At 40.5% G+C, this 12,143-nt stretch overlaps 1 protein-coding gene across 1 annotated transcript in view; it reads left to right on the top strand.

Moving 5' to 3' along the window:
* Positions 1-11,856, top strand: part of ENPP2 (ectonucleotide pyrophosphatase/phosphodiesterase 2) — a 79,857-nt gene extending 68,001 nt beyond the window's left edge. The window contains exons 21-25 of the mRNA XM_047073872.1: positions 567-702; positions 1,598-1,675; positions 4,783-4,915; positions 6,382-6,538; positions 11,273-11,856. Of these exons, the coding sequence (XP_046929828.1) occupies positions 567-702; positions 1,598-1,675; positions 4,783-4,915; positions 6,382-6,538; positions 11,273-11,443 (675 nt within the window). The 3' untranslated portion in view covers positions 11,444-11,856. The remainder of the gene's footprint in view (positions 1-566; positions 703-1,597; positions 1,676-4,782; positions 4,916-6,381; positions 6,539-11,272) is intronic.
* Positions 11,857-12,143: the final 287 nt, after the last annotated feature.

The following is a 12,143-nucleotide window of genomic DNA, read 5'->3' as shown; positions in this document are numbered from 1 at the left end:
GAGATAGGTAAGTTTATATATGGAATTAGAAAAGTTTATTTGGCAGTTGAAGTATGTTTTTAATTTCTGATTACAAAGGAACACTTCTACTGCTGCAAACACAGCTTCTTGTTCGCTTGTACGGTGTGCATGTACATATGCCCTGGTGCACAGATTTATATGCAGTCTCTCTTTTTATAGAGGGTATTTCTATATTTCTTCTTAGAGTGTTATTTTTTAAGGCTGTCTCCCATGGAATCCCATCCATTATTTCAACAATGCAATTTCTGCTTTATATATTGTGGCTTTACTTAAGACTGATAAAAGTGTTCTGCCACTAAGAAAAAATAAGATTTTGCAAATTCCTGGCTTACCATATTTAAAACTGAATCCTTGCTGGTTTTTGGGGGTGTTGGGTGAGGAGGCCTCGTTTTAAGGAGTCAACGTCCAAGTATGAGCTACGGTAAAAGCTAGAGGGGTTTGGGTTCTGGCTGTTCGTAACAGAGCAACTTGGTTTTGGTATTTCCTTGTTGGTTTGGCATGGTCTTTGTGATGGCATTGCTAACTACCTCTGACTCAACATGCAGGCTGAGGTCTCTGGCATCCCTGAGCACCTGACCAACTGCGTCCGGCCTGATGTCCGTGTGTCTCCGAGTTTCAGTCAAAGCTGTTTGGCCTACAAAAATGATAAACAGATGTCCTATGGATTCCTCTTCCCTCCTTGTAAGTTTTAGCATATCAGGATCTGACCATTCTAGAGGGATATTATTTCGTAGAATCTGGACTGTTAGGATTTCCTGGACTGTCAGGATTTTAGGTCTTCTTCAAGAGGAGCACTCAAGAGATTGAAAAATTGAACTTCTATGAGATACTTCCAAAATTGGTCAGAAAACAGACCACCTTTCACAAATCCTGTTCTCCAGGAGAATTCTGAAGTGCAAGGGAATATATAGCGTGCCCCTCACATCATTAATGGGAATCTGACAGTAAAATGGTATATCATTAGGACATTAATGTTTTAAATACTAGAGATGTGATCTCTTAAGAATATGGGAAGCCCTGGGGCTCCTGGGTGGCTCAGTCGGTTGAGCGGCCCACTTGGGCTCAGGTCATGATTTCACAGCTTGTGAGTTGGAGCCCCGTGTCGGGCTCTGTGCTGACAGCTCGGAGCCTGGATCCTGCTTCAGATCTGTGCCTCCCTCTCTCTCTGCCCCTAACCCACTCACATTCTGTCTCTGTCTCTCTCAAAAGTAAATAAACATTAAAAAATATATAAAATTAAAAAAAAAAAGAATATGGGAAGCCCTTTAATTATCTCTCATTACCTTGATGACATTTTTTAAACTCTAAAACCTATATACATAATGCTTAGTAGACCCAAGACTAGGTAGGAAGAAAAAGCATTGTAAAAATTTGGGGGAGAAAGCTATTGGTGAAGAAAAGAGATTGAGTGGGAGGGGAACTGGGAAATACTGTTTAAAGTAGGGAATGAGTAGAAATAAAAGAGTAGATCTATACACAATTCACTTCAAACTGTTCAGACCATTTTAGTAGATTACATTTTTATTGATGTCGATTTTGGGAAGTAATGGACACTGTTTGTTTGCCTAACGTTTAGATCTGAGCTCTTCACCAGAAGCTAAATATGATGCTTTCCTTGTAACCAATATGGTTCCAATGTATCCTGCTTTCAAACGTAAGTCTGATATTTACCTAGTAAACTATTATTTATGAAAAGAAATATTTCTAAATTTACCACTTACCCTTTCTACCTCTATATTAAGTTTGATAATAATATATTTCATGTGTTTAGCCTTTATAATTGTTGAAGAACTTTAACGTAAATTCTCTACTATTAATCCAAAATATGAATCTGTGAGGGAGGTTGGTGGGTTGTCTCTTGTTTACAATTAAAAAATTAAAGTCACAAGAAATGACCCAATTCATGAATGATAGAAACTGAACCAAACCCAGTTTGTGTTTTGCTTCTAAACTGGTGCTCCTTCTATTTCAATGCTCATTATATTGGTGGTTAAGAAGGGTCTTCTTTTGTTTTGGAGGCCACTTGATGTTTAACAACACTTATGTTTATTTATTGAATGTTAAAGTAAAAGCCACCAGAACTTTCCCCCTTTAGGGTGGATGGTAATGATGTATTCTGAATGTTGACCTTGAAACTCAGGAAGAACTTTAAAGGATCTTCTGAATCATCAGAGTATTAAATTTAGATGGTCTTAGAGCTTTGTAAATTATTTTAGTTTCTTTGAACAGCCATAATGTCTTTGTGCGTGACGTAAATATTTGTGGGTGAAAATGATGCCGTGGATGGTATTGGCACAGTGAGCCCTGGTCCAAACACTGACTTCCCTGGAGTCTGACAACTAGCTATATAATTACAGAAATGCTATTTAACCTCTCATTTACAAAATTATGAGATTTTATTGCATGACATCTATGGCTTATATGGATATGACGTAATTGTCCAATGGAATAATCCATTTTCTGTTTCTGATAACAGATAATTCACTCATTTGCCCATCCATCCATCCATCCATCCATCCAAAGATAGAGAAAGCATTATGCAATAATTTTTACCTCCTTTTACTGTGAGGAGACTTGTATTCTTATAGGAAAGGTAGGAAAAGGAAGCACCTCTACCTACTTCTACTTGGCAGAGGACCACTGGTTGTGTTCCAGGACTCTTGGGCTGAAATGAAGTGTCAGATTCAGAATGCGTGATTGTGGAGTGTCATCTCCAGTGGCAGGCCTCCAGAATTTGACATCAGTGAAATGGCCAACATGGTTTAGAGGAAAAAAATGTTTATTTGATGTCCTAGTTAGTAAGTGGAGGTTAATTCAAAGGTAGAATGAATCCATTGCTTAAGCGTGAAAAATTAAAGAATGCTTTTAAAAGGCAGTTCCCTAGTTTTTTCTTAGTCCCAACTGAGAAACGTTTCAGAAACTGACACAGATAGATTTGTCATAATATTACATGGAATGCATCTTCATAGTGTCCACACATCAGGGTTTCCTGAATTTCTTTGTTCTTTGCTGATGCTTTTTTGACCAAGCAGCAATAAAGGAAACACACGGTACCACCCTGAGGCTGGCATGGCGAAAGGCCTTTCACAGAGGGCTCCCTGTTCTTCCCTGGGACTGGTTTTCTCACATGCCACGTTTCTGTGGGTTTGGCCTTTTGACTGTTCTCATTGTTATTTTTCTCCCTTTCTGCCTTTCCAGTTTTTGTGCTTAACATTCGAACTTCTCTCCCATGGTCCTCCTTTCTCTCTTGCAAATAATTATCTGTGGTATTTTGGCTCCGGTGGACTGCTCTTTCTGAGTAGAGTATCAGAGGGTCTAAAGAATGGTAGAAGCACTAGGGAAAAAACAGCCAAGTACTTTTCACAGGGGGAGATAAGAAGTGATAATAGCCCAAGCCTCACAGCCCTCATGTAGAGTAGCACGTAGTTCAGCGAAACCTAACATTTCAGAACCAACTCACTATTCGCATTTCCTGTCCTCTGTCATTCCCTCTTTTGCCTTTCCTTTCTCCCCACTCTGTTCCTCTCCACTCCTCTCTCTGCTTGACTATAATATTACCTGGACCTAATGTGGACAAGGAAGTCCCCTCCAGAGGTGATCTTGAAAATGAGAAATGAGCGATGGAGAAGAAACCAGACAAGCACAGATAAGGGAGTTTTCCCGATGAAAGGAAGAGAAAATGCAAAAGCTTAATCTGAAATGAGTTTGGCAAATGGGAAGACGGGAAGAAAGCCATGTACCAGAGGGGGAAGGAGGAAACAGAGTCATGCAGGTAGGCAGGGGCCACGGTGCAAGGTTAGGATTTTATTCTAATTGCAGTGATACATCATCTGGAATGTTAGAAACGGGAAGTTGGGAAGAGTGTGACACATTCTGGGTATGGTGTAAAATGATCCGAGTGGCTATTATATAGTGGGCTGCAGGGAAGAGTGAGGTTCTCACTGGGAGCCTGGGAAGTAGTCTTTTGTGGTAGTTCTTTGCAGAGAGGATAGTAATTGAGACCAGGATGGATGCAGTGAAAATAGTCGAAAAGTGGTCAGATTTGGATGACGGGGGTGTATTTCAGAGGTAGCACTGACAAGGGCTTGTTCACGTGTGTAGGAAAGAAGGAGCCAGGTCAGAAATGACTCCTAGGATTTGGACCTGAACACGTGAGTGAGTGAGTGTCATTACCTGATGGAAAAGCAGGGAGTTAGAGCAGGATTGGGAATGGAGGCCAAGAATTTTGTTTAGATCATTTTTTGCCAGACATGGTCATTAGGTCAAGTGGACCCTGAAATGGGTGGTTGGATAACAGGTCTGGAGCTCCTTGGGAGGGTCAGGGCTAGAGACATAAACTTGGGAACAAGTATATCTATGAGATCATGAAGGAAGAAAAAGTAGATTAAGGCCTTTTTTTCAGTTTCTCACAAACACTGTCTTTCCTCTTTTGACCACACGATTCCCCTTGCCTGTTCTGTTTCCATCTCTTTGCCTGTAAAGCATCCACTTATCCTTTAGATCTCAGCTCAGTAACCACTTCATTGAGGAACCCTCTCCCGACTTATTGGGCTGGGTTAAACTCCCCTACTGGTGTCTCCATGCCTTTCTCTCTGCTCGTTCATAAATGACACACACAGCTGGTACTTCAGGATGAATTCTTTTCAAGAATCGCAGGAGCTCTACTGTCTCTTGGCTTATGACATTTGGCTGATCCCAGAGAGAATTTGACCAAAGCAAGGAGTTTTGATCATGAAGAACAGATTTTTTTCCCCCCCGCAGGAGTCTGGAATTATTTCCAAAGGGTATTGGTGAAGAAATATGCTTCAGAAAGAAATGGAGTTAATGTGATAAGTGGACCAATTTTTGACTATGACTATGATGGCTTACATGACACACAGGACAAAATCAAACAGTAAGTTTGTCTTTTCTACTCAGTGTGTGTTTTTAAATTCTAAGATCTCATTCAAGGCTCTTTTTCAAATATTCACGTACTAGAGAAGAGCTGATAGCCCTAACGGCCTTTGCTCTTTGAATCTCCTTGTAATTTCTTCAGTGCTTTTGGACGCTTGATTAAATGTCTTATTGGTGGTTGGAATGGAATGGAGTTTTGTGGTAAATAAATGTACTTTTCCATTCCATGAGAGAAAAGTATCAAAAGATTTTTTTTTAATTTGTCATTTATTCTTTATCAACTCGTCAGTGGAAAGATGATAATTTTCCCTCATCTCCATTATTTGAGGACACTTTTGGAACCCCTTAGATTTCCGGATCAGTATACCTTAATAGGAAATTCCATGGAGACTTTTGTAAAATCTAGTTGTTTCTACCCTTCTCCATGATGCTGTTGGGGAGATTAAAAAAAGATAAGGCATACTTGCTCAGAAGGAGCTAACAGTTCAATGGAGAAAGGAAGTAGATACAAATATGACAAATTCATAAGAAGTCATTTAATTTTATACATGTGTGAAACAGAGGGGCACAAATGATGAGAAGGTTTAATTGTGATTTACAGATAATTACAAACAAACAATAATTTTTTTCATACACATAATTAATAACATAGGAATTATCTTACTCCCTTTCTAGTCATCCATATGAGAAATGTCAACTTAATTGTACATTTATTTTATTGCTGATCATTGCTGTAGTTTTTAACCAAAATTATCATTTTAGTCGTAATTTCAGTATTTTAAAAATGATTAAAATTAAGATAATAGAGAACCAGGTAAGGAATTGTGAGTTTCTGCACTTCAGTTTACTGGAAAAGATTTTTTTTTTTTCCATCTCTACGCTCATCACTAGCTCATTAGTCCTTAGTATTTCCTTGAGTGAATGAGTTTTCTCTACCAAGCTCAGCATCTCATTGGAGTTTGAAAGGGCTTATTATTGCCCCAGCTTCGGCGTCTCCTGCCTCAGGTCCACTTTATACAATTTTATGCAAGTTCTCTTCCCAAAACATGGATCTCCTGATGACTCTCCCTGCCACAGACACCTTCAGTGAGGCCTTACTACGTAAACAATAACACCCAAATTCCACAATGTAGCCCTCAGAACCTCCAAAGTATGGCTTTTATTGACTCTTCCAGCCTCACATTTCTACTATCTTGAGCCATTCATCGTGTCCAATGTCTGATCCTTGGTTCAAGCTGTTTTCTTTGCCTGGAATATCGTTTTCACTCTGCCGAGGTAAGAGAAAGGGAATTCCAGGCAATAAAAACATTGGGTTCAAAATACAGAAGTGGACCACTTTCTTAGAAGTGAAAAATGATTCAGTTGAATGGAAGTTAATTTTAGTGACTTAGGCAATATTCGTGGGTCACCATTTAAACAAGAAAGCTATTACATGTGTTGTAACTTTATTTTTCCTTCCTGTTCCAGGTATGTGGAGGGCAGCTCCATTCCCGTACCAACTCATTATTACAGCATCATCACCAGCTGCCTGGATTTCACCCAGCCTGCCGACAAGTGTGATGGCCCCCTCTCTGTCTCCTCATTCATTCTCCCTCACAGACCAGACAATGAGGAGAGCTGCAATGTGAGTTCAAAGACAGAGTCCTTTAAAATGATTCATCTTTGCTTCTTAATTTATATTCCCACCATTAAGCTCTTATACACTTATTATAAGACATTTGGACTACACAGTAAAACCAAGTGGAAAGAAGAAAAGACCTTTGCTTATCACCTCAGAACTTTGTGTTTGAATGGCTTTTTAATTTTCAGTGTAAGGGTGTGGGGAGGCATGGAAGTGTGCATTCACTGTAGTTCCGATTACGTGTTTGATTTTGTCAAATGATAAAATGCCCAAATGTTTTTGGTTTTGCAAAAGACATATGTATTTTGTAAAGGTAGGATAAAAATAGCAACATTTTGATAATTGTTGAAACTAGATAAGAATTCATAGGGGTTCATTATGTTATTCTTTCTACTTTTGCGGGCATTTGAAAATTTCTATAATAAAAACTTTTTATAAAGACACATATACATGGGAGTATATACTTTATAAATCAGATTTTTCATTTGCTGCTAGTTATGAGGGCACTTGTAACAGGTCACCGTTCCCAAACAGCACAGATGACACCCAATACCCTTATTTGTAAGTGGAGGCAGGAAGGCATCACGAGAAGGCCCCTGGCAGGGGGGTGGGAGCCATGCAGTGTGCTCCTGGCCCTCTACTCCTTCTGCTTACACTCAGGGACACATCACATCACTTCCCCAGATCTCTTCGATGTGACAGAAAGACTGTGCTCCAAGATTGATTTTAGAAGCAGTAACCTCTATGATTTTGCTTTATAGAATAGCAGGAGCAGAGATACAATCACAGAAGAGGATCTTAGTCAGCAAGCACTACTCAGTTCCTAAACTGTGTGTGGTGCTCTGGGAGAAACAACAGTGTGTCAAACATAGGCACTACTCAAGGCAGCCTGCAGCAGGGGGGAGCAGAAAACAGGTGCAGACTTTGCTACCCTACAAGGCAAAGAGGCCCGAGAATAGCTTCAACAGAGGTTATCGGTTTCATGGGCAAGGTAGATTTTGGACTAGGGCTTCAGCTGTGGGAAGAGACTGAGGCTATGGATGTTCAGAGCAAAATAAGGGATGCAGGACACAAATACAAAATTTGAAATATGGCCAAGATAGCTAATTAAGCTTGACCAGAATATTGGAATTGAGGGTAATGGGGGGAGATAAGATTTTTAAAGCTGCTTGGAGGGTGCCTGGGTGGCTCAGTCATTAAGCGTCTGACTTCGGCTCAGGTCATGATCTCACAGCGCTTGAGTTCGAGTCCCGCTTCAGGTGAGCTTGAGCCCCGCTTTAGGTGAACGCGAGCCCCAGGTGATCCCTGGCTTCTCTCTCTCTCCTCTCTCTCTCTGCTCCTCGCTCACTTGAGCCCTCTTTCTCTCTCAAAGCACACACACACACACAAAACAAAAAACAACCCCCCCCCAAACAAAAGAAAACAAAAGTTGATTGGAATAAATTTTAAATGGAAGTAGTAGTAATAGAAGCCGTAGTGGCAGAGGTAAGAATCGCTACCATTTGCTGAGTATGTGTTACCACCCAAGTACTGGGCAGGTCCTCTCCATAGATTATTTCTAATCATCTAATTATCCTGCGAGGCAGGTATATGTGTTATTCTCCCCGCTCCCATCGAAAAGTTTGGTACATTGTTACCTGGTTAGTCAGTAGGAGAACAGAACTGTAGATTCAAGTCCTCTGACTTCAAAAGCCCATCCTCCTTCAAATTTATCAGATTTCCACAGTAGAAACTTGGGACCTTAGAAACTTTTCTTATTGCACAAGCATTAAATAGCCACGGAAAATGCTGGTGCTTAAGAGCAACATTTCAGGGCTCTCCTTTAGGGAGATAAATTTAAGTTGGAAGGGGTCAAGCCTGGTGTTCAAAGTGCTTTGGCAAGATTCACGGGATTGAGGGAACAGAACTGGAAGTGAGGTTGTGGTGTTGGAAATGTAACAAAGAGAGTAGAAGGCAGCAATATTATACTGAAGGATCAATAAGATCGTATAATAATTTGGTAGGAGGTGGAGAAGCAGAGGAACTGCAAGTGAAAGGCAAGCTGTCGTCAGCTTATCGACTTGACCTTCTCCATTTTGATTCTTCGGAAACACGAGGGTGGCTAATGGTGTACCAGGGGGATGTCATGCCTCTGGATAACATGATCTACTTTGTTTGAACTTTAGTTTTCCTAAAAACTTATGGAGAGGTAAACATTTGTGCAAAAAACTAAACCCATATATTATGGAGTGAAATTCACAATTGCCTTGCACTTTTAAGATAGAGACTGAAAAGACATTTCAGACTGATAGGAGGTCATTTAAGATACAGCTAGATTCCTGGCGAGTATGTGTTCAAGTTTCTCTGTCATCAGGGGAATTTGGTGATGGGACACTGAGTTCAAAGACATTCTTCAGTCACCCCAAATTGTACATCTGACCAATGAAATCCACAGATGTCCTCACAGCTGTCTCCCTCCACTTTCTGGCTCCTGACTCTGCACAGAGCTTAGAGATATTTCTAGTAGAGTTCATGGCCAGCATGTTTCTTATTCTTATTCTGCCCACACAGAAACCTGTCCTTGCTGTGAATGTCACTTTAAAACTGCTGGGGCTTGAATTCACAATCTTATGAGAAAGTGAGGAAGAAAAGGCAGGTGAAAAATAAATGTCCATAGCAAGACAGGTAATAAAGAAGTTCATGGGTGGGCGTTCGTTTGTTTATTTACTTATTTATTTATTTTTAAAATGTTTCCTTCTCTTCTTCCCTTGGTACACATGAACTTTTATTTGAATTTTATTAGTTTTGCATTTCACCCTAGAGTCTCTCCTAGCAAATACTTTTGTGGATTGCCAGCTAGCATCAGGCAGAAGATATTTTCTTCCTGTGTTGCATAGCCAGCATTTCCTAATGACTAGTGACAGGCTAGATTTTAGCATGTGAGAACCAGAAGAAAATGCCCTTTGAATGAAACTGGCAAATACTTCCCAAGGAAAGAACTAGCAAAAGACAATTTTCCCCCTGAATTCTTGTAATCCCAGCTGGCCACTATTTATATTAGGAGAAACCTTTTTACCCCTTTGTCTTTACATTCAAATGACTGTATTTACAAGAGGAAAAATTAGACCACTGAAAAATCAAATAAAGAGTTGAATATGAAAATTCTTCCAAAATACAGCTTCATGCTTACTCTGCTTACTCTGAGGGGGTCCTGATCCATTTGGAGACCTCCTACTTCGTTAATTATATGGTCGCACTGAGGATTGGTCAGTACCGTTGTGGGCAGAGTTATATTTAGGTCTGTCTTTTCCTGTGAATCGCAGAGACCTTGGTTAGCTTGGGTTAGGAGGGTGGGGCATGGAGGGTTAAAATCCTTACTTCCCCAGCCTGCAAAGCAATTTCTTCCTATTTCTTCATTTTGCCTGGGATGGCCAGGCCTCAGTTTCCTGAACCAACACCCTCGTGGTACATATTTAGCACTGGCAAAAGCTGCTGTAGCTCCCTGTCCAGGTCTGTGTGGGTTGGAGCTTTCCGAGAAAACCCATTGCAGGTTCTTGGACTTTGGTGGGGAGTTCATTGAGACCACTGGTGGTGGAAGAGCTGGGCGAGGGCATTTCTGAACATACTCAGCCCTGGACACGCAGCCACCCTTCAACTTGTGGAACAGCTCTTGAGGGCCATTGCAGTTCTGGGGGCATTTGGGAATGAAATTATTTGCAGAGGCCCTCCTGCCTCATGTCTACTAGTGAAGGTAGGCATTTCCCCCACAATTCCCAGAGCTCTCAGATCTCATGCTTTCTCTCAACTTCGCACCAAAGTGAAAGAAGGTATTTTTAAAATATAAAGGATTACTTGTCCTAAAGTGCCTTTTAATTTCAACTGAGACACAAATAAATTGTTTGGTGTGGGACATCCGGATGTCTTTCATCTGGAATTTGTGCCAATGAGACAGTCTTGGCAAGTAGCTAAGGCAGAAAGAGATTTCCTTCCTCTTCTCTATGATGTTTCCCTACTTTGTCTTTTGTTCCCCTTCTTCCTTTCTCTTCTTCTTCCTACTTTCCAGGGAGCTGCTGAAGTCAGCATTCTTTTCCTTGTGAACCGATGAAGAAAGCCTAGAGAGGTCAAGTGGGTTGCCAAGGTCTCATAGCCAGGAAGTGGTAAAGCCACAATTCCAACCCAGGCCTGTTGGGCCCCAAAATACCAGGTGTATCTTGAGCTGCTTTAAGTTGAACTCATTATTTGAATATCAATTCATTGCAATTTAATAGATGATGTTCTTGATATTGCGGGTTCTTCTGAAAGACCAGGAACGCACACGTGAAATTCTGTGCATTGAGCGTAAGCTCTTCACTTTCCTTAGGAGCCAGAAGAGCATTCCAAGTTGCTCTGTGCCCAACATTGCAGTTTGACGGCAGCGGGGGAAGAAAGTAATTACTGAATTCTCCAGGGCCTTTGGTTTTTGTAATTTGGATTTATGTTCTGAAAACCTATTGAGTCAAAGGCCCTTTCACACCACATGTCTCATTTATTTGGTACAGCTAATTGCTGTCAAAAATGTTAACAGCCAAGGACAGGTATTTGTGGTGTGTTACCAATAGGAATGTGGTAGAGTGGCCAGGGAGGCCAGGAAGGAATCACAGGCACTGGCTCTGGACGCAGGAGTATGGAGGGGTCGTTTGTGGCCCTGCACCAAATTGATCATCTGGAGAACCTCCTCTGGAAAATTGTGACTCTGATTGTATTCTGTTTCCATTGCAGAGCTCAGAGGACGAGTCGAAATGGGTCGAAGAACTCATAAAGATGCACACAGCTCGGGTGCGGGACATTGAACATCTCACCAGTCTGGATTTCTTCCGAAAGACCAGTCGCAGCTATCCAGAAATTCTGACGCTAAAGACATACCTGCATACATACGAGAGTGAGATTTAACGATCTGACCATCTGCAGTGCAGTCTTATCAACTGGTGTATATTTTTATATTGTTTTTGTATTTATTAATTTGAAACGAGGACATTAAAAAAAATGTTAGTATTTTAATCCTGTACCAAATCTGACATATTACGCTTGAATGACTCCACTGTTTTCTCTCACGCTTGATTTAGGTAGTCTTATGTTCCGAGTAGAGCTTGTAATAAATACTGCAGCTTGCATTTTTAGTGGAAGCTTCTAAATGGTGCTGCAAATTTGATATTTGCATTGAGGAAATATTAATTTTCCAGTGCACAGTTGCCACATTTAGTCCTGTACTGTATTGAAATACTGATTTTGTAAAGTTGCATTCATTTACTGTTAATTATGACAGACATATTTAAGCCTTTTAGACCAATCTTAAATATAATAAATCACACATTCAGTTTTTTCTGGTTTTATTTGGCCTTCATTTCACTTATAAATTAGAGTGTTTGCTTCTGGTATATTCATGCATGAAAAGTATACATTTTCTGTATTGGGCCTTCTTCCTTGTTGAATATAATTCATATAGTCAAAGGAACATCCATGCTATTCAGCCATAGTGGCTTGGACGAGATAGTTTAGGTACACATCTGTGGGAAATCAGAAGGGCGGAAGGGCAAGAGAACCAGAAGACCTCCAGAATACCCTCTGTCACCAGTCTCTTTTAAAAATATTT

Source organism: Lynx rufus, unplaced genomic scaffold, assembly GCF_022079265.1.
Source record: "Lynx rufus isolate CCGP_SWC_20201006 ecotype Redwood Valley unplaced genomic scaffold, mLynRuf1.p SCAF_12, whole genome shotgun sequence".
Lineage (NCBI taxonomy): Eukaryota > Metazoa > Chordata > Mammalia > Carnivora > Felidae > Lynx > Lynx rufus.
This window is presented reverse-complemented; position numbering and strand designations above follow the sequence as displayed.